Source organism: Eptatretus burgeri, chromosome 2, assembly GCF_056783735.1.
Source record: "Eptatretus burgeri isolate ZD-2024b chromosome 2, Ebu_testis_v1, whole genome shotgun sequence".
NCBI classification, from domain to species: Eukaryota; Metazoa; Chordata; class Myxini; order Myxiniformes; family Myxinidae; genus Eptatretus; species Eptatretus burgeri.
The window spans coordinates 90244489-90271465 of record NC_140962.1 but is presented as its reverse complement, the minus strand read 5'-3'; the positions used below and the strand labels follow the sequence as shown (position 1 = coordinate 90271465).

At 40.8% G+C, this 26977-nt stretch overlaps 1 protein-coding gene across 1 annotated transcript in view; it reads right to left on the bottom strand.

Annotated features, from left to right (window-relative positions):
- Window positions 1-3257: 3257 nt before the first annotated feature.
- Window positions 3258-26977, bottom strand: part of TMPO (thymopoietin) — a 35743-nt gene continuing 12023 nt past the window's right edge. The window contains exons 2-6 of the mRNA XM_085870268.1: window positions 26198-26384; window positions 24657-24815; window positions 17234-17334; window positions 16997-17079; window positions 3258-10827 (exon numbers count right to left, since the gene is read on the bottom strand). Coding sequence (XP_085726394.1) covers window positions 10557-10827; window positions 16997-17079; window positions 17234-17334; window positions 24657-24815; window positions 26198-26384 — 801 coding nt within the window. The 3' untranslated portion in view covers window positions 3258-10556. The remainder of the gene's footprint in view (window positions 10828-16996; window positions 17080-17233; window positions 17335-24656; window positions 24816-26197; window positions 26385-26977) is intronic.

Here is a 26977-nt window from a genome sequence, read left to right as displayed (position 1 = left end):
TAGTTGAACTTGTGTAGTCAAATGTATGCTCACAATTACAAGGAATCATGACTCGTCTAATCCTTGTGACTGGTTCACACCAAGGTATTTTGCAGCATCGATATTATGGCAAATCATTCCTTCAAAAGAGTCAATTGGACCTCTTCAACCATGCCGAGACCTCAGCTCTTACTAACTATCACCATATCAAGAACAAACACACACGCACACCATTTTTGAATCCTTGAAAAGAAAATTTCTTGCTCAAAGTTACTCTCTTTGGGGGCAGAACCATCCTGCTCTGGAGCAGAGATGGTTTGCACAACCACGGAAGGCAAATTTTCCAGTTTTCAGGATAAAAACAACTAAACATTTTCAAGGACTTTTAATACATGTTTTATGTACACGTGACATTGCATTTTCCAATGTCACTTGGACATACATTAAAAAAAAAAAGTTCGCCCAAGCTACTGCATTTTTTTTGATCGAACAAATCAATATAGAAGAATGTATGGATTAGATTCGGGAAGACAGACAATAAATATAAACAAAATACAACTTGGATATAAATAATGTTACATTTGTGGGAGGGTGACACATTCCCATAGTGCAGATATAAATATATAGAATAGCATGGTGGGTTAGTCGAGTGTGTTAGGAGAGCCTGTAAGAAGGACCAAGAAGTTCTGAGAACAGGACTGATGACTTTTTTTTTTGTATACACTGTCCAGGCTCGTATGAGAGCTAACACATAGAACGTACACTGAGGGAAGGAGGAGGAGACAAGAGTGGCAGGAGAGGGAAGGAAAAAAACAGTGGGGAACAGAGACATGAGGAGATCTGTGGAAGGGAGAGGGATGGGGTGGAAAACAGGGTAAACAAGGTGGATACTACAGGGACTTTCTGATCCTAACATGACAGGGACTTTCAGGAAGGAAAGCAGGGAATTTGAAGGAGGTGGGTTTGGGGTGGATTAGCAGGGGTATAAAAGATCATGGTTTTGGATTGGGAAGATAAGAGGTGGTGGTGAACAGCTGTTCTGAAGACCTGGAGGGAAGAGTGGGATTGAAGAGAGTGTGGGAGTTTGTTCCAAAGGTGGGGAAAAAGAGGAATGCAAGAGTGAAGGTGAGCAGTTATTCATGATTTTGGTAGTTTTACCAGAAGGGGATTGCTAGTGGATCATAAGCACCCTGTGGAAATATGGGGGGGGGGGGGTGAAATATCTCAGACAGAGCGGGGTGGAGGGGAGACTGGAGAGGAGACGGTAAAAGACAGAAAGACTACCAACCTGCCTGCGGTGAGAGTCAGAGGCCCAAAGACTCAGCCTCATCAGGGGATATACAAATGATCCGAAATGCCTTGGTTTCCACAGCGTGAAGCCAAGAAAGGTGAAAGGCAGGAGCACCAGCCCAGAAGGGAGAGCAGTACTCCATCAGGCTGTGAACGAAAGCTTTGTATGTGGTCAGGAGCTCAGGTGGACCAAGGAAGGACTTTGCACGAGGGAGGATGCCTAGTCAGCGACTGGCTTTGGTGGCCAGCTTGGAAATGTGGCATTCGCAGGAAAGCTCATGGCAGAGAGTGAGACTCAGAACCTTGAATGAAATGACTTTTTCAGGAGCATTGTTGACAAAGTTGATGAGGGGGGGTTCCAGACAGTCCTTTTGGAGAGACACAATGAGAGCAAGAGATTTGTGAGGATTGAAAGATGTTCCACATGTTGGACCGGCTTGTGATTTTATCCAGATCTGTAGAGAGCGAAGAAGCTGCTGCTTGCTGATCTGAAGGATGACAGATGGTACGGCAGAGGGTGCAGTCATCAGCAAAGAGATAAAGTGGATTTTCCAGAGTCTGAGAGATCATTGATGAAAACCAGAAAAAGAATAGGGCCCAGAACACTGCCTTGAGGAACTCCAGCCTGGACAGGAAGAGGGGATGAGAGAACTCCAATTTGGGCCACACGTTGGCTGCGACAGGAGAGGAAGTCTGCTAGCCATGAGTGGAGATGTCCTTGGATACCATCGGAGTTCTGAGAAAGGATCTAATTCTGAGGAGAACGAGGATTTTGAGAACAAATTGTGAGGAGAGCTCTGAGGAGGTTGTCCTGCTAGCCTGCCTTCATGCTGAGCCTGTTCATCTGCCTACTGCCTGTTCGTCATTCTGCTCATCGTCTCATTGCTTGCTCATTTTCCGCCACCATCAGAAATAAGCCACTCGGTTTTTGTTCCTTTCCCAGGTGTCTTAGATTTTTACCTCACTGTATATAATTAATGATTTATTAATTGCATTTATTTCCTTCCCTCCCAAGCCGCCGTCGTATTCTTTTCATCGGGCCAATCTTCGCATCGTTGTTTGTGTTATGGGAAATAAACTCGTGGGTTTCAACAAAAGCTTTAAGGTTCTCGTGTCTCTCATAACTACGTGCACGTGGTCCACCATAATTTGGAACGTCTCCACAGGAGTTAAAAGTGTTCGGTACATTGCAGGATGGTTTTTAACCTCCCGCCGCAATGAGCTTAATGTTGAGCCATTGATGCTACAATAAATATCTGTCCTTGAGGCCAAAAAATCCGTAACACAGAAGTTGGACCGGTCATTTGCAATCACATGCAACACCATGCTTTGGTGCTTGGTGCCTCTCACATGATTCCTCAGTGTACTTTCCCAAGTGTGAATGTCTTCTCATAGACCCTACTTCTGGCTGTGTGAACGGACTCCTCCACAAGCCAATCCCAGTAGTCGATGTGATTCAGCCATGAGGAATTAAAATAGCAAAGCTTTCACATTCTTCAAATTCTCTTCCTTTACCTTTACAATCGACTGTGCACATGCTAAGTAGCTACTTCCTGATAAATCGAGAGTTTCCATTAACATTTGCATAATTTATGCATGATGCCATGAGAAACCATTTCAGCTTGGCTTTGGTAAATCCTTGGGGGAAGTTAAAATTGGTATCATTATCTCGGTGGAATTAACAATTCCCACCGGGGGTGCACAGTCGATTACCTATATTTGTGCAATTTTCTTGATTTTTCAGGAGTTTCAAGGACTTGGATAAGTTTTCCAGGACTGGAAAATGCTTTCTAATTTTCCAGGAGTTTCAAGAACTGTGTGAACCATGATAATTGGCAAAAATCCAGTAATTTCAGTCATTTAAGATGTCCAACTCTTCATTGCTTCGAAGAAAAGAAACGGGTAAACTTCAGCGAGACACTAATTTTCCCCTAAAAGTGGAAATATTCCAGCCAATGTAAAACGAAACATCTCGGTCACCAATGAAAAAGGTTTTTATCCACTTTATTTCAACATGATTTCACAGGATTTCAAAACAATGGTTTGTAAGTGCTGCATAATACAAAAAAAAACACAAAAAAAACAAAACACGCACAAAACACCACATTAGTAAGCACTGTTACATATGTCAAACATTTTAGTTTTAATTTAGAAATGAGTTTTAATTTGTTGGAGTGATCGTGATAACAATGTCCCTTAACATGAGTTTCCATAATTTTCCGTCATGCACAGTGTTTGTTTGTAAAAAAAACAATCTTTTGTTGTTGCTTTTTATTTTTTATATCAAAACTACATTGATCGTGTTACCAAAACCTTCCCCAACATTTTGGAGGTATAGATAAGGAAGGCACTCTAAGGCTAAGACTTTAAAAGCACAGCAGGAAGTCAAAAAAAAAAATCAAACTTACACCTCATGGGCAGTAAAGCAGTTATACGAGTGCATCTTGGTCAGTAAGAATGCGAAACGTATTAGGAAAGAAACAACCAAGAACAATAACAATCTGAAACGTGCAACAAAACAAAATTCAGATTAAACACATACACACACACACAAAACAAGTGTATAATGTAAGAAAACTACAAGTTATAAAGATGAAAGGTAAAAACATTTAAATAGTGGTACAAGAGTCAAGCAAATGCAGTTTTCAGGAAGACAACCAAACAAGTTGCACAATGATAAAGACTGCAACACTTCCCAAAAGCGATTCTTACCCTTAAAATTTCCCTGATGTGATATGCTGGATAAAAAATTGGCAGGAAGCATACTCCCAACCAATCCCAACTTTGAATATTCTGGGATTCTATTCTGGAAGCATTGGACTTGTTATTTTACGAGTCGGCATTCTAAAGTCACCACATTTTCGGTGGCACATCTCACAAACCTGCACTCACTTGTGGTATCAAAAATTAAACCTCAAGCTGGCCATTCCATAAAATATAGCAGCCTCTAATTGAAGGCATTCCTCAAGTTTGACTCCCTGCATCTCTTTTCAATGAAGTGAAAAGGTTATCAAAATAAGAATTCTGATGTTTAAAATCATTAATGGATGTCGTATGCTTTTAGCAGTAACATCTTTATAAGATATTCTGCAAAGTTCATATTTTACTCCCCATTTATGATTCATCAATACTTTTACTTTGTACTTTGGGTTGTCCCATTTGGTGTTCCCATCTGAGCAAATGCATCGATGCTGTGTTGCAGGATTCAAATTACAAACAATATTTGTCTTGTGCCCAATATTTCATTTCCAATGCCTGCAATTCCATTCCACACATTTGCTTCGTCTATCTGTAGGTTCGGCTGAAGGCTGTATGCTGTGCACATAGTCTTAGGTGCAAATGGCATAATGTACATTCCTACACGTGACTCAACATAGGTGTAACTTTAGCTTGGCTGGGTGCATACATGTCCATAAATGATAACATCACAATGAGGAGATTTTGAGGGTATAATTTTGGGTTTCAAAGCCTCTACTTTGGTTTTCCAAAAATGGTTTTGTTAGTAACACAGACATCTCAGTTCATGGAGGAGCTAAATGAGAGAAGGCAGCAGGGTCATCAACAAAAGAAAACTGGGACGAAGAAATAGAAATGTGTCCAGCTTACACTTGTGGAGAGTAAAAGGTGTGGTTTGTGGAAGAACACATGTGACCTGTGGATGTGGAGGGAGTGGGGGTGGGGGAGGCTTGGGATGGACGGAGAAGGGGCAGAGTCAGCCAGAAGTGAGGCAATAACAAAAAAAAAAAAACGTAATTGTCCACCAAACCAGTCTGTGATGAGCGAGAATACCATTGGACTTTTGAGATATGGTGTACAGTTAATGAGGCTTCAAAGCTCCAGTGACTACCTCCAGGGATTGTTCAGAGAATCAAAGTGGGGAATTTGGCAGCTATGGAGAGAGAGTGTGAGAACTTGGGACCTTCCTGTGTTAACAGATGTGGCTGAATAACTCTGATATTTGTCGTCGTGTTCTGCACTAGGTGGAGTCATCAGCAAAATTGGAACATCTTTTGGGGAAGCAGAAATGTCATTGATGGGCAGTAGATCAAGAATAACATCAGTACTTAAACACTTCCTTGAGGTACACCATACTCAAGAGGGAAATCATGAGAACATACCAGTTACAGTGATCAGTTGTTTGTGCACATGGAGAGAAATTGGACTTAAATTCAGGAGGGCTCTCTGTTTACCATCGCCAGAGTTTAGAAAATAAGGCTGGATGCCAAAGAGTATCATCAGTTGAAGAGATAGATGTGCAGAGACATGGTCATGGCCTCTTAATTGATTTAAGACATTCATCCATTGTCGAGTTCGAAGCAACATGTGCATGGTAGAATTGATGGGCCAAAAGCTGAAATTATAATAATACAAGAGTTGGAGAAGAGATGATGACTGATATTTGGAGTAATGGTAGATTCAATCACCTTGCTTATGATGGGGAGAAGATTGATCTGCAGTTGACTGGACCAGATATGGAACCCTTTTCGTAAAAAGCCACGAGGTTGGTAAATTTCAAAGATGAAGGTGACCATCCGAGATAGAGCTGGAGCCAAGCAAGGAAAGGAGGAGGATAGGGATGAAGCACAGATTCTGCAGATTGCAGCACTAATATCATTTGATCCAGTTGCAGAGGAGATGTCAAGGTAGACTTCAAGATCAAATGTTCTGAACTTGAGGGGAAGAGAAGTCCACATGCTGCAGGAAGCAATCCATAATGGGGGAAAAGATGATGGTGCGAGTGGGGGTGGGGAGGGATATGGAACGGGAGAGATTGGGGACATTAGCCTTTCTGTTTAAGACAGTATTTAGATATTCAGTTTTTCACAAAGAGTGCGTAACATGACTTTTAATCCTTTAGAAGTGAAAGTACAGAAGGAGAATATGTACTGGTGACAAACTTGACTCCATTGCTGCCAGACTCTGGAGGATGGTGAGATGATTGAAAAGTTTGACCTCAAGTGCACTTGTTGGGCTCTGTCTCATTGAAGGACTGATACCCTCTAGTTGCAGGCCTCAAAGAAGGACCGTCAGTTTCCATAAGTTGTTTGCTTGGTATTATGATAATGGTGCCATTTACTGTCCAGGAATTACAATAATGCAAATATTGTTGCTTAATTTTTAATAAAAACACTGACATTAGAACAGCTGAACTCCAGAAGAGATAAAAACTCCAAACAAAATTGCAGTTGAAATGCCCCAGCACGAATGTAATGGCAATGCAGTGGAGATACCCCCCCTAGTGTCCTTATTGTTCATATGGATGTACAATGCATGTTTTTTTCTTGTCACTGCAATCTCTCTGTCTTTGTCCTGCATTCAATATATGCACACATTTCTTTGTGACCTTCATTTTAAAAATAAAAAGAAAGTTGGGATGGTTTTAAGAATAAACCAAAAGTACCAAGAACAAGAAATAATTTTGAAAAAGGCCAAAAAGTCATTACCATGATTGCAAAATAGCCACCACCTCTCTTTACAATGACATGTTTGATAAATTTGGAGATGATTACAAAAACATTTCATTTTGTGAAAACACTGCATTTTAAAGAAAGTCTATAATATTGGAAAGCAAGCTGTTATTATCAAAACATTTCAGTTACAACAAATGAAAAGCTTACATGGACAATATATATATATATATATATATATATATATATATATATATATATATATATATATATATATATATATATATATATATATATATATATATATATATATATATATATATATATATATATATATATATATATATATATATATATATATATATATATATATATATATATATATATATATATATATATATATATATATATATATATATATATACATATATATATATATATATATATATATATATATATATATATATATGCATGACAAATGGAACCTGATTATCTATTACTGACCAACCAAAATGCTCTCCTAAAAAAAATATTAAACTGCACCACCAACTACAACTGCAACCTGACAAATAGTAAATTAAAAGTAAACTTTCCACCTTGGATCATGCCGTGTTTGCTGAAAAAGTTTTATCACCAACCAAAAAATGTCTCATGTGCTTTAAGGACTGACAATACATTTCCCTATGCTTACCTGGTGGCATGCAGTAAGACACAAATAGCTGATATATTTCAATCAACAAAATGTGACAAACTTTTCAGACAATTTTACATCACCCCATCTATGGAGTAAGGCAAAGGACATCAATACATGAAAACAAAAACAGTTTTCACTTTTATCTTTTGTAAGAGACGAATTGTGCTGTTTGAGTGTGAATGCACATCAGAGCATGTGTGGTTAATAGTTGTGCCAAGCAAGTGAAGTGCAATTAAATGCTTACAAAATGTTCACGTGGTGAAGATGGAGTGGTGTGTACACATTACATAATGTTTAACCAATGAAACTCAGAAAATGGTTGCAGAGTGTTAAAAGGAACAAAATCTTAAAAAAAAAAAAAAAATTATATCACTAGTCATGCAAGGGCAATGTTGACCACTCATAAGTTCAAATTTGGAGGGCATTGCTCATGTTTATGAATTGGTTAGGGTATAGAGCTCCCCCCACCCCTCCTCAAAAATAACAGGGATGATGGAAGTCCCACAATAAGACTACGCTGTTAGTCTCTGTTTATGATGTGCTACATCTCAAATTAGTCTACGTCTCTGTTGATGATCAAGGTCGAAGGTCAGACACTGTCATACAGAATTACTCAAATTAGACACACATGTATTATTGCTGTTCCACACAATCGTATGAGATTTTGGCAGTCTCAAACAACAGTCCTCAATAATTCTAGTACTCAACTAAAATACTCAAATGTCGCTCCAATCTTTTTTCCAAATTGACAAAAGATTACAAACCATTAGTACGAGGATCAGCTGTGAAGGGGATGTGCATCAGTAGCTTTTCAGCTAAACGAAACGTTCTTCAATCTCAATTCAGCCCTAAAAATCTACTGCTGCACTTACAAGAAGTGATGATATTATTGGCATAACATTTTGGAATGCTACCAGATACCAATAGGTTGAAATTATTATTATTATAATAAACCATTTTAGTGATTCTGAAATTTTACCCTTCAGGTTTCATTTTCACTTAATTCACTGTCAGCTCTTCGAAACATCTCAAGTTGGAATGCACTAAACCAGTTATGTTTGGGGGTGACGAGGAAGCTCTCTCATTGACAAATATGGTTGTTAAATGAGATTGAATAATTTTAAATGCAAAAAGCAAAAATATAAAATAAAAAAGGGAAGGCATTTCACTCAATATGTGGCAATTTTTTCTTTACTTCAATTTTTTTCTGTATTACTTAGTAAAGAGAAGGTAAATGCGATAATACAAGCCTCATAAAGCTGTGGCTGTATATTTCTTGCTTTACTCCAGCAAGGGTGACTATCAAAAGTGAAGAAAAATGTACCTGAGAAGTGAGAAAACACAATTTTGAAATCCTACCATTTTTCAAACTAGTCCTATTTCTTGCCACAGGCAGTAATAGCCCATAAGCACACAAAGATTCAGCCTCACAAGCCACTATAAAATTGGAGTCATTAAAATTAAGATTAAAGAGCATCTAATAATTTTTATCCAATCTAACTGGCTCTGCAATTATTTTAAAACACAATATTAATGGAAAGCTCTAAGTTTTTGGAAAACTATAACGAGTATTTCCTAATAAACAGAATCTATGCAAAATGAATACATTGGGCCTCATCAAAGACAGACAAACTAGTATACGATATGTGAATGACGACGATCACTTTTGCTTTTCAAACAGGTTGTATTTCTATGAAAGCTTAATAATCTGTGAAGACAACGGATAAAAATGGAAAAGTTTTCAACAATGTCTACCCTGAAATTTAATATTTTGTATAAAAGGATGATCAAAAGCAATCATATAACAAAAGTATGAATGAATGCACTTTAAAGCAAAGAAATTTGAGTGGTATCTCAAAGAAGCTGACATTTGATGCAACATGAAAAAGTTGCGGCATCAATTATTGCTGTAACACTTTTATTATACCCGTTATAATTTATGTAAAACTAAATGATTGCTATGCCTGTTTGTCACAGAATTTTAATTTAAGAATCACGATGCAAGGACATTCAGCCAAATCACAATTTAAAAGTTACGCAACTGCCATTACCTTGGGTGGAAACAAACCCATTTATCTCACCTGCAAACAATGTACTTTGTACAGTTTCAAAAAATGATTTCATTATGTACATAATTCAGATTTAGCTGCCAAGTATTTTTACATCAAACTCTGCAGAACGAAAGCACAATCTGAAATATATACATTAAAATGGCTCAAGCAAAAATAATTACTGTAATTCGTCAACCCACAAGTCACGTTAATTGGGCATCAACAATAAAAAGTCCAAGGGATTATATTTTTTACGAACGGTCAAAATAAGAGAGAATGAAGTGCTATGCCGATGGAGAGATAATTTAAGAGTATTATAAGGACAACCCAATGAATGCAGATAGGCTGAACATTGTAAAAACGGTAGGAATATTTACCAAATAAAATAGTTGAAATGAAAGAACAATGTGGAACAGCTGTTCATTCTTATGTGTGATTAAAAAAAACTTTCTTCCTTCGAATAAACATATTAGTTGCATGTAATGTTACGCAACAGGTTTTGCTACGCAAATAACTTTGGTGAAGATAAATCAAAAGAGCCAAAAGTTGCAGAAAAGCAAAATTATGTAATTCATATGGAGCAGTTAAAAACTATAGCTAGCTGGCAAACAAAGCAGTAATGTTAGTTTATCATTTTCTTAAATCATTCAGCAAAGCTGAAAGGCTGACATAGCCTGCCTGGACTTTGTCTACATCATTTCTATAAACCACATTTCTAGCTTAAAGAAGTGATATAGTCCTGTCCATCCCAGTGAATTTTCAAGCACGTACTGGCTCTGTCTATTTGAGGAATATTTTTAGGTTTTTTATATTTTAAATATTCTGGCTCTTTCCGAGTCGTGTCCCGACTGCCAACTGCTCATGCAATAATATATAATCACTGCATAGCTAAAGTGGCTTAAAATGAAGTGCTTTCAACAATTTTGATGAAATCCAAAGTGAAGATCATCATGAGTGGTGCTTACTAAATGTTGAAATGAAATAAAAAGAGAAGGTGGTAAACTGCCGAGACAAAATTGCAGCGACTTAAAAAACCGACAAAATTGAGAATCCCAATGGAAAAGTGAGAGACATAGAGAATAAAAAATAATTAAGACTACTTCACATAATGCACCATTCTTGCTCAGATGCCATTTAGATTTCCAAGTAGAAATATATCAGAGCCCCAATGCCAACCAGCGCAAGCAATAGCAGAAAGCAAAACAACACAGATCTGCAGACCAAACGGAAAGATTTTTCTGGAACCCCTGAAGGTGAAAGTCTGCTGTATGCCTCCGATTGCACTTTGGGCTGAGAAAAGCCACTTCGAGCAATCTCTCGGTAACGGGAGGTTTTCCGAGTTTCGGAAACTGCCTCGCGTGTCTCACTTGAATGTTGGCCATGAAGGGGCTTACGCCGTGTGGCACTGTAACACAACGAGGGGGTGGGGGGGAAAGACAGGCCTTTCTATATTTTAGCACTTCTTCTGGAACTAGGAGTGGACAAACGTAATGATGCTGAGGTTTTAAAAGGAGTTTATCATGACAAGCATGAAACATTTGTACACACGGCACAGCTTGAAATTTTCCACAAGCTTAAATAATTGCTAAGATCAAATGCAAAATAACAAAAATTCAACATCAAAGGTTAATAAAAACCTTCAATATGTTATAATTATGCTTGTAACTGTGAAACTTTCCTCTGGATCCCAATAATACAATAGTTAAAAAAACGGATAAACTTCTCGACATTCCAAAGAAAACACACACACACACACACACACACACACACACACACACACACACACACACACACACACACACACACACACACACACACACACACACACACACACACACACACACACACACACGCACACCCACACCTCGAGTCTCTTAACTGGAATGGTGACCATGAACCACGATGCCTCACAAACAGGAAGAGCCTGCAATATACAGTGGTGAGAAAAAGTTTTTGAACCCTTTCGAATTTTCTGTATTTCTGCATAAATTTGGCCTAAATGTTATCAGATCTTCATCCAAGTCATAAAAACATAGGAGCAATACCCCTGGGCACGTACCTGGTAGCGGCTGGATAAGATAACCAGAGAACCACTGGTAGGCATGGATGACCCACAAATATGTAACGGAGAAGAAAGTAAATACCTATCCATCCATCGGGATGATACCCTCTCTTTGTACAGAGTATCGGTGCTGCCGAAGCAGTCTCCTGGGCTATTGGGCACAATCCTAGATTGGTCACAACTCCGACAAAGGATACTCAAATGGCTCAATCATCCCAGCAAGTTGGTACTCATTTTGCCGACCTTGGAAGGATGACAAGCTGAGTCAACCCCACCTGATATCAATTTGACAGCCAAGCGGGATTTGAACTCAGGACTCTAGGATCCCAAGCCCAACACCCTAACCATTAAGCCAACACCAGGCAAAATACCGATGGATTTTTTTTTTAATGCCGTTAACAAACTTTGTTACATCACGGGTGATAAAGATTGTGGTCAAACCTCCCCCTGTTGATCCCCTTAAACCCCAATCTCTTTTTAATGGTGCGAACAATCTTTGGTACATCACGGGTGATGAAGGTTGTGGTCAAGTTTCATCGGAATTGTGTGTGTAGTTTCTGAGAAAAACGCAAATACCTATTTTGGGGGGCAACCCCACTCCACCTTACAGTCCCTTTCCCTTTCCACCTCAATTTTTTTAATTGCGAGAACAAACTTTGGGACATCACCAATGATGAAGGTTGTGGTAAAATTTCATCAGAATTACATGTGTAGTTTCTGACAAGACAGCAAATACATATTGGAGGGGGGGGAGGGAACCCCTGTTGACCCCCATAGGGGCCGATTATTTTAATGCCATGAACAAACTTTGGTACGTACATGGCGATGAACATAGTGTTAAAGCTTCATCAAAATTGTATCTATAATTTTGGAGAAAAAGTTGCAAGTATTTGTGGATGGACGGACAATACGCCATCCCATAAGCTCCCCGGAACTACATTCCAGATGGGCTAATAATAAAGAGAACCTAATTATAAACAAATAGCACACACACACAAAAAAAACTTTTTCATTTATTTATTGAGGAAAATGATCCAACATTCAATTTCTTTGTTGGAAAAAATGTGAACCTTTGCATTCAGTAACTTGAACAGCAATAACTTCAACCATACGTTTCCTGCAATTCTTGAGCATTCCTGCACATCGGCTTGGAGGAATTTTGGCTCATTCCTTCTTACAGAACTGCTTCAATTCAGAGATATTTGTGGGCTTCCTTGCATGAACTGCTCACTTCAGGTTCTGCCACAACATTTCAATTGGGTTAAGGCTTGGACTTTGATTCGGCCATTCCAAAATGCAAATCTCTGCTTCAGCCATTCTGTAGTTGATTTACTTGTGTGTTTAGGATTGTTGTCTTGCTGCATGATCGACTTTCTGTTAAGCTTAAGCTCACGGACAAATGCCCTGAAATTATTTTGTAGAATTTGCTGGCACAATCCAGATTTCATGGTTCCGTCAATGATGGCAAGCTGTCCAGGTCCTGAGGCAGCAAAGTAGTCTCAAACCGTGATACTCCCACCACCATATTTCATGGTTGGGATGAAGTTCTTATGTTGGAATGCAGTGTTTGGTTTTCGCCAAACATAACGTTTCTCATTTCAGCCAAAAAGTTTCACTTTCGACTCATCTGTCCACAGAACATTCTTCCAATATACTTCTGGATCATCCAGGTAATCTTTGGTAAATGAGATGGGTGGCAATGTTCTTCTTGGAGAGCAGTGGTTTTTTCCTTGCTATTCTCCTATGCACACCATTCTGGTTCAGTGTTTCCCTGATCGTGGACTCATGAACACTGACAGTCAATGTGAGAGAGGCCTGTAGACCCTCAGACCTTACACTTGGGTTCTCTGTGACCTGGATTATTGTATGCCTTGCTCTTGGAGTGATTTTTGTTGGCTGACCGCTCATGGAAAGGATAACAATGGTGTTGAATTTTTTCCATTTTTACACCATCTGCCTGATAGTGGATTGGAGGAGCCCAACATCTTTAGAAATGGTTTTGTAACCCTTTCCAGCCCGATGAGCATCGACAACTCTTTTTCTGAAGTCCTCAGAAATCTCTTTTGATGACACACTTCCCCAAACCGGTGTGGTGAAGACTAGACTCCGATGGTGACGAACAAAGTTTATGTTTTTTATTTAGGGTAGGGCCACCCAAACTCACTCCTGATTGTCATCCCATTGATTGAAAGACCCTTCTGTAATTACCTTCTTAATTGAGTCGATTAACCCAGAGGTTCACAAACTTTTTCCAACGAAGAAATTGAATGTTGGATCATTTTGCTCAATAAATAAATGAAAAAAGTCGATATTTTTGTGTGATATTTGTTTAATCAGATTCTCTTTATCTCTTATTAGGACTTAGATGAAGATCTGATCACATTTTAAGCCAAATTTTTGCAGAAATACAGAAATTTCAGAAGGGTTCACAAAATTTTTCTCACCACTGTATCCACAATGTTTAGTAACCCATTACCAATTAATAATAACTTTAAGTTGCAGCCGAGATGATCACGATCAACATTAAATGGGAAAACCAGCTCAGTTGCAGTCTGTGAAAAACACAGATCAATCCCACTGTCGAAAGCGTTGTCAGCTGCTACACTGCTAACTAGGGACTGGGCGATATTGACATTTTTGCTAGTTGATGATCATCAGTCCAAATATCGACGATCTTGCGATATTTCAACATTACGCAATCACTTACAGTGGCTTACAAAAGTATTCACCCTTATCCAGTTTTCACATTTTGATGTCACTTGAGTTTATTTCATGATGCTTTCAAATCAAAATTAATATAAAGAGTGTTTACAAACTACTCAAAAGTGATAAAGTTTAAAAAAAAAAGCAGTTAAAATGTGAATAAGTTAGATTAACATAGAAAATCAGATGATTCTCAGTTGCAGAAGTATTCACCCCCTTTCCCTAATTAACCCTAAAATCACTTCAGGAGAAAATTATGTGTTTGAAATGTTACACAATAAGTGTAGTAGGTTTCACCTGTATGTAATCAGTGGTTTAACTTCAAAATTAAGTTCCCCGACTTATCGAAGGAGTTTTAAGGTGCAACTCACTTGGTCAACCAACAAGGTAAACATGAAGACCAAGGAGCTTTCCAAATAAGTTGGACAAAGTGGTGGAGAAGCACCGTTCAGGAGAGGGTTCTAAGAATATTTCAAAGTTACTCATTATCCCTTTGAGTTTGATGAAATCCATCATTAAGAAGTGTAAGATGTATCATATCACCCAGATCAGGTTGTCCATCCAAACTCAGCAGCTGGGCAAGCAGGAACCTTGTTTGGGATATCACTACAAATCCACCAATGACTTTGAAAGATCTGCAAGGCTCTTTGTGTGAGTTGGGGGTCAGTGTTCATCAATTAACAATATCCCATTCCCTTTACTAAGCTGGCCTCTCTGGACAGGTGGCAAGAAAGAAGCAATTACTGAAAAGACGTGTCTAAAAAAGTTTGTATGGAGTTTGCAAAAAACAAAAAACATCTTAATGATACTGCAGGCATATGGAGAAAAGTTTTGTGGTCAGATGAGACAAAAATTGAACTTGTTGGTCTAAATTCAAAGTGTTACGTCTGGCACAAGCCAAACACTGCACATCCACCAAGTCAACACCATCTTGACTGCCAAACAGGGTGGTGGCAGCATCATGTTATGGGACTGCTTTTCATCAGCAAGGACTGGCAAGCTTGTCGGGATAGAAGGGAGAATTGAACCCAATTGAACATTTATGGCGAGACGTGAAGATTGCAGTCCATCGATGATCCCCATCAAACTTGGCAGAACTAGAACAATTTTCACATGAAGAATGGGCAAAGATTTCACCATCTCACTGTGTAAAGCTGGTCGAGACCTTCCCAAAAAGACTCATAGCAGTCATTGCTGCAACATGTGCTTCCACCAAGTACTGACCTAAGGGGCTGAATACTTTTACAACCAGTGAATTTTGATTTGCATATGTTTTGGCAGGTATTTCTGACATGTAACCTCCTTCAACTATAACACTGTTTCGTCTGATCTCTTCCGTTATGAATAAAAATGTTAATTTGGAAATATTGTTTCTACATAATTTGTAATTCATCTAAATGTGGCATTATTGGTAGGGGGTGAATACTTTTGCAAGCCACTGTATGGTATCGTAGCGCGACCACCCGGCAGCGATAGCTAGCGCTTGGGGGTACTCACCATCGATGTTTATATAAAAACTCTAATGATGACCCATTGCGCAATAGTTCGAAGATATAGCTGTTTATTGCCATGTAATCTGTCCTAAATTGATGAAAAGACATTTGTGTGCTCTCATTGGAAACAATGTACCATTGTCATTCAAGCACAACATCATAATGGGTATCTTTGTACATTAAGTGCACTTTTGCAAAGTGGAGAAGAAGCCGCTGTGACCCATCATTGGACTTCATTTAAGATATACAGCACTGGGACATCATTATGGCATTACGTCGAGCACCAAGTTCGACCTCTGCAGATGTGGATGCCATCATGGCGTCCAGCACTCAACCTGTTAGTTGAGCCTCAACCAGCACTCAAGAATGGTGTTGTGTATACCTTGTTTGTTTGTTTTTTTTTTAAACTTGGATTAGCGCTATGATAAAACGAGTCCTTCATGTCGATATTCTTATTAAATCTATTAAAATACATACCAAAATCTTCAGTTTACGATATCGCACAACACTTTTTTCCATTTTCGAATGTTTCGATATATCGACAGTTTGAAAAATTTAGTATCACGTTGCCAATACTTTTTCTAATATCTTATCGAGCTGTTAATATCGAGATATCGCCTAGCCCTACTGCTAACCAGAACATCAGTCGGCCTGCATGGCTTTAGAAGCCTTTTTCAGAAGATCATTTAGCATGAGGAAAGGAATCAATTCACAGCCACATTTCTGGCTCACTGGCTGTTATCAGCATGGAGTGGATTCACCTCCAGAAAGTGAACCAATTTGCAATCATATGAGGAGGTATTATACCTCTAGAATCTTTAATCTGTGGGAATGGTGACCATAAACCCTTGTAAGGAACAAAACATGCTGCAGGGGTCCAGACCAATAGGTGGGGGGGGGGGCAACTAGTCAAAAAGAGCTGCTTATAGCAAGCGAGATCACCATTACCCACCCAACCTTTGTGGTTCAATGAGAAAAAAACATTGATACATTTACATCTTCAATGGGCAGAGCATCCATTTATCCTACTTTGATTAAATGAGGCAATTGTATGTACGTGTGTATGTATGTACATCTGATAATCATGGGACAAAAAACAAACAAACAAGGCTTGCCTGATCTCCACCAAATTTTGCACATGTGTTAATAGTACCCAATATCAGGTCATAGGCACAAGGGGAAAAATTCCCTCGCCCCTGTAAGGGAGGAAAGACGATTTGCCAATGCCCCCCGAAGGGAGCGGGAGTTTCTATTCTGATAAAACGAGCTAAATACTTATTTTCAGACCAATGTTTAACAGCATTCCATCTGCTGACCTGAAGTTAGCAAAAGGAGTCAAGACTTTTGAAGGTTCAACAGGAGTTTTCACGGCACTCTCAGCTGGTTCTCTCATTTTTTCCTGCGATGTGGGATACACATCAGAATATTAACATAGCTCATCTGAGGAAAGCAGCCACGTGAAGAATGATGTGAACAGAACGTGCTGCAGTGGAAATGAGCTTTGTTCACTGCATACATCAAAGCATAATCATGCAGATGGCTCAAAGGTCTACCTTATTGGTCGTAGTTATTCTGCTTTGCACAGTTAGAGTTTTCTGGATACTGTTCATCTGTGGCTGCTTATTCTCATTCTTTTTCTTTGCTTCTGCATCATCTGCAAAAAAGGAATACAAAAATGGTATTTTAAAACAACAAACAAACAACCTTTTGCGACTTAAATGAGTCAAATGCCTGGAAATACCTTGTTATGGATTAAACACGCAGTGTAAATTCAATAAAACCTCATCAACTAAAAAACATTAACTAGTTCTTATGGTGAAGTTGATCATATCCCCACAAATATCCATCAAACCAAACAGCTGATTTGCCTGGGCATTATGACATTTGAAAACCAAAGATCAATCACCAATGCTGGGTGATTGATCTTTACCTCCAACACCGAAGGTGATGGAGGTTATGTTTTCACCCCTTTATGTCTGTTTTCACATGTGTAGGTAGTCTCAAAAAGTTGTGGATACAGGATAGCTCAAAAAGTTGTGGACAGGTTTGGCGTGTGACAAGGACAAACTGATTAGATTTTGGTGAAGATCCGGATCCGGATCTGACTAGTAGAATTTTTAAAGTGAATCTTCACCATTGAGAGATAGGGCCAAAAACGACATATAGCACGATATCTCAAAAAGTTGTGGACAGATTCGGATGAAATTTGGTGGACACATTGGGTGTGTGACAAGGAAGAATTGATTCAATTTTGGTGAAGATACAGATCTGGATCCAGATACAAGAATTATTTAATTTTAAAATTGATTCTTCACCATTGAGAGATCGGGCTAAAAACGATGCAGTACTGTAAAGCATGATATATCAAAAATGAATTGGGCCCGATATGTTCTCTTGGATCAGGCATGACGTGGCGGAGGTATTGGCTCTACCAAGTGCCCTTCAAATTTAGTAATCAATCACCATTGCTGGGTGATGGGAATTGTTTCACACGGAAATATACATTATATGAACACAAAATTTTGGGGGAATTTATCAAGTAAAAGTTGAAGAGTATGTTAACCACAGTGACAAGTGTTGGATCAAAAAAGCTCCGACGAAGGGCTAACTCCAGAAATGGTTGTTGGGCATCAAGTTCCCGTGGTGGTAAATGTACTTTCATCAACTCCTTAAGCGTCAGACACCTATTTGGGGTTTCGCAGTACACTACATGTGAAAATTTTACAATACTGCTCAGCTGTCATTGAAATCCTGTGGCCACAACACTTTTAAATTTGCAGCACCACTAAATTTTCTCAAATGGCAGATTGATGCTCACTGGTCAATGCAAGAGGGCACTTGCACATTGATGGCACACATATGCTGATAAATGCACCCAAAGAATAACATTGATGATTTTTATAGGAAAGGCTTGCACTCGGTTATACTTGACGCTTTAGTCAATGGCAAATGCCATTTTTGGAACTTATGTGCTGAGTTTCCAGGTGGTGCACAAGATGCAAGAGTTGTTCGGAACCCTAAATTACGGGCATTGGTATCCAATGGTCACTTATTTCCAAAACACACAAGAACCATTGCTGGTCAAGAAATACACAATATCTTGGGATTCAGAATACCTACAAAAGCAATGATTAATACAGCGTTTCCACGAATGAGGCCCACTTGAAAACAATCACTGCCTATACATCTACAAACCAGGCCGTGAAAAATCAGTGGTGGACAATGGACAAGGATTTTTGGTCGTCTTAAAGGTATGTAGATATGCCTTTTTAATTAGAAATGACTGTCATGTGGATTAATTTAAATAGATGACTGTGACATGTTGTGTTCTGTGTAATTTTTTGTGAATAATGTTACAATTAATCCAATGAAGAACGTTTGGTGCCACAATTTCCTGAGCGGACACGTACAGGTTCTGTATTCGAGAGTTTCACGTGCAGTATTTACGGATTGATAAATGTACACCGATTCCCCATTCATGACCCATCGACCTCCAGTATTCACGAAATTGAGACACCCGTCGCCTTACCACCAATACCGTGGACAGGAGGGGGAGGGCACAGATGTTGATACTGTACAGGGTGTTTCACTCATCTCATCGAATAATATCTAATAATAACTCATCTAATAATAACAATAATTACAATAATAATGTTAGTGTGTGCGTGTGTGTGTGTGTGTGTGTGTGTCAGTGTATCTACTCCATAACTCCAAAACCATGAAACCTAGCAGCCCCAATCTTTGCATGCACACAAAGGGAACTCCAAGGTTGTACATGAATGAAAATTGGGTGTTTAGATAAATTAAAAAACCCCTTTTGAAGATAAATGACGGTCTTATTTCATTATCCTTAATCAAGGCATCATCCTCGGTCATCTCACTCCCTCTCGCAAGGGTCTTGATTCTCCATATTTTTTTTGGCCTGCTCAACAATGCCTTGACAATTGGAACAGGCCGCAATGGTTTCTTGATGATAAAGTGCACAAAAATGTTTTGTCACTTTCCTCACTCCTGTCATCAGATGCCTCATCTTTATGCCTACAAATTGCTGTATACATTGCTTTTGTAAGTGCTATAGTTTTCAAATTAGGAGCTTGGAAGTTTTTATGCACCATATGAAGCGATTTTCCACAATCTACAGTCACAGACTAATTAAAGTATAAAATCAAAATATTATTTTGCTTGGAGGATTGGATCATGTGGACTAAATAACTGTCAAAATCTGGAGTGAAATGTGAAAATTTTAAGAAATTGGCGATGTTTTGGTTTTTCCGAGTGTCATATTACCAAAAAGCTTGCTATTACTTGCCAAGCCAGTCATTCCTCATCAACCATTTTGTTATACTGTTTGCTTGAGTGCTTAAGCTACTTGGCAAGCGCTCTACAAGCTGCTTGGTTGTTCGTTCGTAAGCCAGAGTGAAACCCACGAAAAGTATTAGACCTGTCACTGAATATATTGATTGACATGAACAAAATTCAGCCTGAAGTTCATTCAAGCCAGACTCACCTGTGTTTGGACCCATGTTGACGTGAGGTGTCTTGGGTGGTGGCTCGTTCACTGAAAATGGGCAATTTCATTTTACACGACGTTTCCCCTTTATGTGTCATCTGATTTTCTAATCAGACTTCTAATTCTCACCACTTCGATAGAGATAGATACGTATAAAAAATTTAACGTTTCATTTCTTAAAGTTTCTTCCACCATATCATTGGAGTGCTTGCTTGAGTGCTTCACCCACGAGGGGAGCACTCCACAAGCTTCGATCTTTACAAGATTTCATGGTAATACCACAGCTTGGATCTCCGTGGGGACATCTCCGGAGTTAAAAAGGCAAAATAAATTGGAAGGTTACAATGAGTGAAAAAATGTTTTCAGTGGTTACAAAGCAATGAATCGCCAAATCACGGTAGGATAGCTGAGATGTATGCATGCTCGCTTTAAGCTGTTGAGCCGAGGTTTGAATCCCAACACAGCTATAAACTGCCGTCCCAGTGTTTTACAGGCAGGGCGATTCATCAATGTGTATGCCATCTCTTGAAGAGACGTTAAACTGGGTGCCACATCTGCCGGAATCCCCCCTCTCCCTCTTTCTACATATCTTATCTATATAGATCTCTCCTCCTCCCAAGCCTTCACTCTCACTCTAAGTCTCTCCCAAGCCTTCACTCTCGCTCTCACCCACGCCTTCACTCTCGCTCTCACTCTCTCCCATGCCTTCACTCTCGCTCTCACTCTCTCCCATGCCTTCACTCTCGCCCTCACCCTCACCTTCACTCTCACTGTCACTCTCTCCCTCACCTACAATCTCGCTCTCACTCTCTCCCACCCCTTCGCCCTCGTCCTCACTCTCTCCCACCCGTTCGCTCTCGCTCTCACTCTCTCCCACCCCTTTGCTCTCGCTCTCATTCTCTCCCACCACTTCTCTCTCGCTCTCACTCACTCCCACCCCTTCTCTTTTGCTCTCACTCTCTCCCACCCCTTCTCTCACACTCTCAATCTCTCCCACCCCTTCGCTCTCACTCTCTCCCACCCCTTCACTCTCCCTCTCACTCCCTCCCACCCCTTCACTCTCGCTCTCACTCCCTCCCACCCCTTCACTCTCGCTCTCACTCCCCCCACCCCTTCACTCTCGCTCTCATTCTCTCCCACCCCTTCACTCTTGCTCTCACTCCCTCCCACCCCTTCACTCTCGCTCTCACTCCCTCCCACCCCTTCACTCTTGCTCTCACTCCCTCCCACCCCTTCACTCTCGCTCTCACTCCCTCCCACCCCTTCACTCTCCCTCTCACTCCCTCCCACCCCTTCACTCTCCCTCTCACTCCCTCCCACCCCTTCACTCTCCCTCTCACTCCCTCCCACCCCTTCACTCTCCCTCTCACTCCCTCCCACCCCTTCACTCTCCCTCTCACTCCCTCCCACCCCTTCACTCTCCCTCTCACTCCCTCCCACCCCTTCACTCTCCCTCTCTCCCACCCTTTCACTCTCCCTCTCTCCCACCCGTTCACTCTCACTCTCTCCCACCCGTTCACTCTCCCTCTCTCCCACCCCTTCACTCTCCCTCTCTCCCACCCCTTCACTCTCCCTCTCTCCCACCCCTTCACTCTCGCTCTCACTCCCTCCCACCCCTTCACTTCCCTCTCACTCCCTCCCACCCCTTCACTCTCCCTCTCACTCCCTCCCACCCCTTCACTCTCCCTCTCACTCCCTCCCACCCCTTCACTCTCCCACTCACTCCCTCCCACCCCTTCACTCTCCCTCTCTCCCACCCCTTCACTCTCCCTCTCTCCCACCCCTTCACTCTCCCTCTCTCCCACCCCATCACTCTCACTCTCTCCCACCCGTTCACTCTCACTCCCTCCCACCCCTTCCCTCTCCCTCTCTCCCACCCCTTCACTCTCCCTCTCTCCCACCCCTTCACTCTCCCTCTCTCCCACCCCTTCACTCTCACTCTCTCCCCCCCCTTCCCTCTCACTCTCTCCCACCCCTTCACTCTCACTCTCTCCCACCCCTTCACTCTCACTCTCTCCCACCCCTTCACTCTCACTCTCTCCCACCCCTTCACTCTCACTCTCTCCCACCCCTTCACTCTCACTCTCTCCCACCCCTTCACTCTCACTCTCTCCCACCCCTTCAATCTCACTCTCTCCCACCCCTTCACTCTCACTCTCTCCCACGCCTTCACTCTCACTCTCTCCCACGCCTTCACTCTCACTCTCTCCCACGCCTTCACTCTCACTCTCTCCCACGCCTTCACTCTCACTCTCTCCCACGCCTTCACTCTCACTCTCTCCCACGCCTTCACTCTCACTCTCTCCCACGCCTTCACTCTCACTCTCTCCCACGCCTTCACTCTCACTCTCTCCCACGCCTTTACTCTCACTCTCTTCGCCTTCTTCCCTCACTCTCTTCGCCTTCTTCCCTCACTCTCTTCGCCTTCTTCCCTCACTCTCTTCGCCTTCTTCCCTCACTCTCTTCGCCTTCTTCCCTCACTCTCTTCGCCTTCTTCCCTCACTCTCTTCGCCTTCTTCCCTCACTCTCTTCGCCTTCTTCCCTCACTCTCTTCGCCTTCTTCCCTCACTCTCTTCGCCTTCTTCCCCCACTCTCTTCGCCTTCTTCCCCCACTCTCTTCGCCTTCTCCCCCCACTCTCTTCGCCTTCTTCCCCCACTCTCTTCGCCTTCTTCCCCCACTCTCTTCGCCTTCTTCCCCCACTCTCTTCGCCTTCTTCCCCTTCTTTCCTCACTCTTTTCGCCTTTTTCCCTCACTCTCTCCCCCTTCTTCCCTCACTCTCTCCCACTCTGTTCCGGTGGCTGCTGAGGACCGACGGTTTAGTTTTGTATCTAAAACGGCTTCCCCAGAGTATAGCATATATGAATCCGATTTGGAGCGAGGCGACCGAAGGAGCGCAAAGGTCACTGCATGTGCAAGCATGCAAAATTTGTCACTTTAAACGCAAGGTCACATGACTTTTGACCTCCAAATCGAAACAGTTCATCTTTGCACCATATACACTTTTGTTACAAGTTTGTACCTTGAACCAATGTGCTGTACAGGAATGATGGGCCAAATGGCCTCCTCCTGCGTCAAACCTTGTTAAGATTTATTGGTCTCATATCGATCTGGTCACAAACCTCATCGAAAAACAACAGACATTATCAGGTTTTGCAGAAAAATTGAGTCTTTCCTTCATGCAATGTAAAGACAGCAGTTCGGTATTTTCTGTGAAGTTCATAGGAGGGAACAGTGATGGGAAAAATCTAACAATAGACAATATTTCCATGTTTACGACATAGTCAGACGTTCTATTGCCTGGAAGACATCAGATCATAGGAACATATTTGCAAGCTTTTTAAACCTGGCTATCTTCTACAAAAATACCTCATGAAAAACTTCCATCTTACGATAATTCACCGTCCGTCCGTCTGTTCCCAGGTACCGGGAAAACGGCTGAACCGATCGCAACCATTTTTTGGGTGTGTAATCCTGGGACCCCTTGCAGTAAAATAGGCATTAACATGACCCCTTGCCGGCTCCCGTAGGGAGCGGGTGCTTCTAGTGGAAGTCATTCACATAATTGCGGTCATGATGTGTGAGCATTGCACCCCGTCCGGATGAAATGGGTTAAGAAACGAATAAGCATTTCGGAATAACACCTCAATTCCCGATAATCGCGGCATGTTTATTTGATAACAAAAATACAGAAACCTCGGTTCATGTTGCCATACACATACAGAAGAGTTTAACCCATGTTATTGGCACTACCATGCCTTTTCTGTTGTCCGCAATTTGACCGCAGGGAATCTTGAGCTTTCAATTATTATTTTTTTTAATTTGGAAAATGCTTTGCAGACCAATGCACCACTCTTGGATAGCAGACAGTTCTAAATCTGACAAAAACAACTGCTCGTTCCTTATAACTGGATGCCAGTTCAGCCTGCTTTGCCTAAATTTCCAGCAACCCGTCAATCTTGCAGAGCACCAAACATCTATCTTAACTTTCAAAAGACATCTGCCAAGTTCTCGGCATATCAGGGGGCTTGGGAGCATGATGACAGAGGGCTGGGAATGTGATGACATTTGATCAAATCACAGTTTAGATTGCGAGTTCAGAAAACATATGAAGGTGTGCTGCAGGAATACATTGAAAGTCTGGGTGAATGTGGGGGATGATTGTAGAGGGTGCTACTTCAGCTGCTCTGGAAATGGAATACTTTGCAGTGTGAACGAGGTCTGTTAAATAAAATTAGGTGATTTTAAACCCTCCACGTACCCCCCCCCCCACCACCCTTTCTTATGTGCCATTGAAATCCATGTTATTACAATCTCCTTTCTCGTATATTCATTATTCTCTTCAACTCCACTTTTATTGAATTTCCATTCATCGTTTTCCTCCAAGGTTTATGCTCTTAATTCTCTCCCCACCTTCCACATTGAACCTCTCTGGTATAGATACTTGCAATTTTGCACGTTTTCTCACCTTCCTCTTCATCTGTGTCACTGTAACCATCAAAAAGGGTCTCCTTCAGGGAAACCTCTGAATGGCCTGATGAGTTGTTCTTTTCAAAGTCCGTTTTCAAAGGACTGTCCTCATTCATGACGTCTTTCAGTTTATTCTCAAGAACCTTGCGTGTGCTGGCTGCAACAACAAAACTTTGATCAAAATACATGCTTTTGAATGAAATTAAAACAGCAAAAATTAGATATCTGCGATCACAAAGTGATCGCCAAGGGTAAGCCGGGGAAGGCTTACCCTTGGTGATCGCCAGCGACTTACCCTTGGCCTCGACTTACGCGACTTATCCAACGATGGCGATATTTTTTTTTTTCAGACTGCCATCTGACCTTGACCTTCACCATTTAGGGATAGAGTGTAAATTAAGAAAATGTGCAACCATCTACGTTCTATCCAAAAAAGCTCAACATCATGAAAATCAGAGGAAAATTATTCAAGTTGTGATGAAAAATGTGTTTTTTGTTAATTCGGTCACAATCCGAAAACATAAGTCAAGGACACTAATCAAATATCAGGTGCACAAGTTCAATGCAAGTACACTATTATGATGGAAGAACACCTTGGAAAGCCAAGTGGTCTTTGAGATTCTGCATTGGCAAAATTGAGCGTTGACAAAAATTGCATCATTTTTTTCAGACTGCCAGTTGACCATGACCTTTAACCTGGAGGGGTATGATGTAAATTAATTGTAAATGCGCCTTATTCTACGTTATCTAGTGAGGGTAATTTCGTTCTTATTGGACAAATATTAGTCAAGTTATGGCGAAAATGTTGAAATGTCTATAATTAGGTCATGACCTTAAAATTAGTTTAAGGTAGAAAAAAAAAAGTCAATTCCCATTCGTGATGCAAAATTTTATTCTGAAAGTCACAGCCGGCTCTGAGATACAGCTTGGACATTGGCAGAAAAAAGCAAAAGGACGAATTTTTTTTTTTCTAAATGGTGGTTTAGTACTCCTAGGGGGTCGAAAAAACTCTTCGGTACCATTGTAATTGGGGGCACCAATTGTAAAAACAAACCATACAACAGGTATATAGCCTCTCCCTATCTGATAGGCAGAAGCATAATGAGTTTGAATCAAAGTCAGCCAGCTTTTCAGAAGTTGTACTGTTTGGACAACCCTTGCTGAAGCAAATGAACAACAGTCTTGGGCCAGTTAAATTGGTTTGCGTTTGCTCATGTTCGGAAGCAGCCATTTCAACACGAAAAACACAACACATTTCCACATTATCATTTCTTCACTTCCCCACTCACAGTTCCTTAGAACACTGCATGGGTGTGGGGAAATTGGCATGAACATCCACAATTGTCAATCAATCAACGCACAATGCATTTTATGCTATGGACAGCCGAGTCAGGGTGCTAACCCTTCAGAAAGCAGGAACTTTGCTAAATGAGGGGAAGCTATTTTGTACAAATTGTCACTTCACAACTTGCTCAAGGTGGGTGGGTGAAGGTGGGTGCTCCAAGGTGGGTGAAGTTCAACAGACACTGCCCCACATACCTGTGATGGGTCCTGAAAAGACACCCTGTTGGTCCAGAAGTTCATGGAGCGCAGTGTCTGAGAGTGCACTCAAATCCTTGGCATTGTTCTGTGGATCTTGAGCTTTCAAATTGTGCGAGAGTACACTTACATCCTTCTCAGAGTTCTGTGGATCCTCTTCCACAACTGTTTTCTTTTGGTACGATTTCTGGAAAACAAACAAACTGGATGTTTCTTTCTAGATCATTACTGAATCTCCGTGATGCTGAACCTTCACTCAGGACTGTAATCTACATACAGAATGTTCATGTATCTCATTCTTCGTCTACATTTCAAAATAAAATAAAAAGTTTAAATTGTCCAAGATAAATTTGAACCATGGTGGAAGACAACAGGTTGGGACAGATTTTTAATTCTTCACTTAATTGCAATGGTGGCAAATGATGACGTCATGCCTTTGTAATTCTGCGAATGTCCTCCCAATTAATCATCATATATTATGCACCCCCTAACTTCCTGAGAACATATTAACACGTTTTAAACACCAGTATAAAGTTTGATTCACATTTGAGGTAGTAACGTGCTCCAAAAAAATTCAATCGCCGCAGCATGTCTAGAGACAATGAGCTGAAAGGTCAAGTGATAAAGTGATGGCAGCGTAGTCAACGGATATGCTGTTGAGCTCATATTATGCAGACAATTGTTTTAGATGTCAAAATTGGAAAGCAATTGCAGCAAATTTATGATGAAACATGCAGGGGAGCTTGACTGTTAATCTGACCACAACTTACATTGGAAATC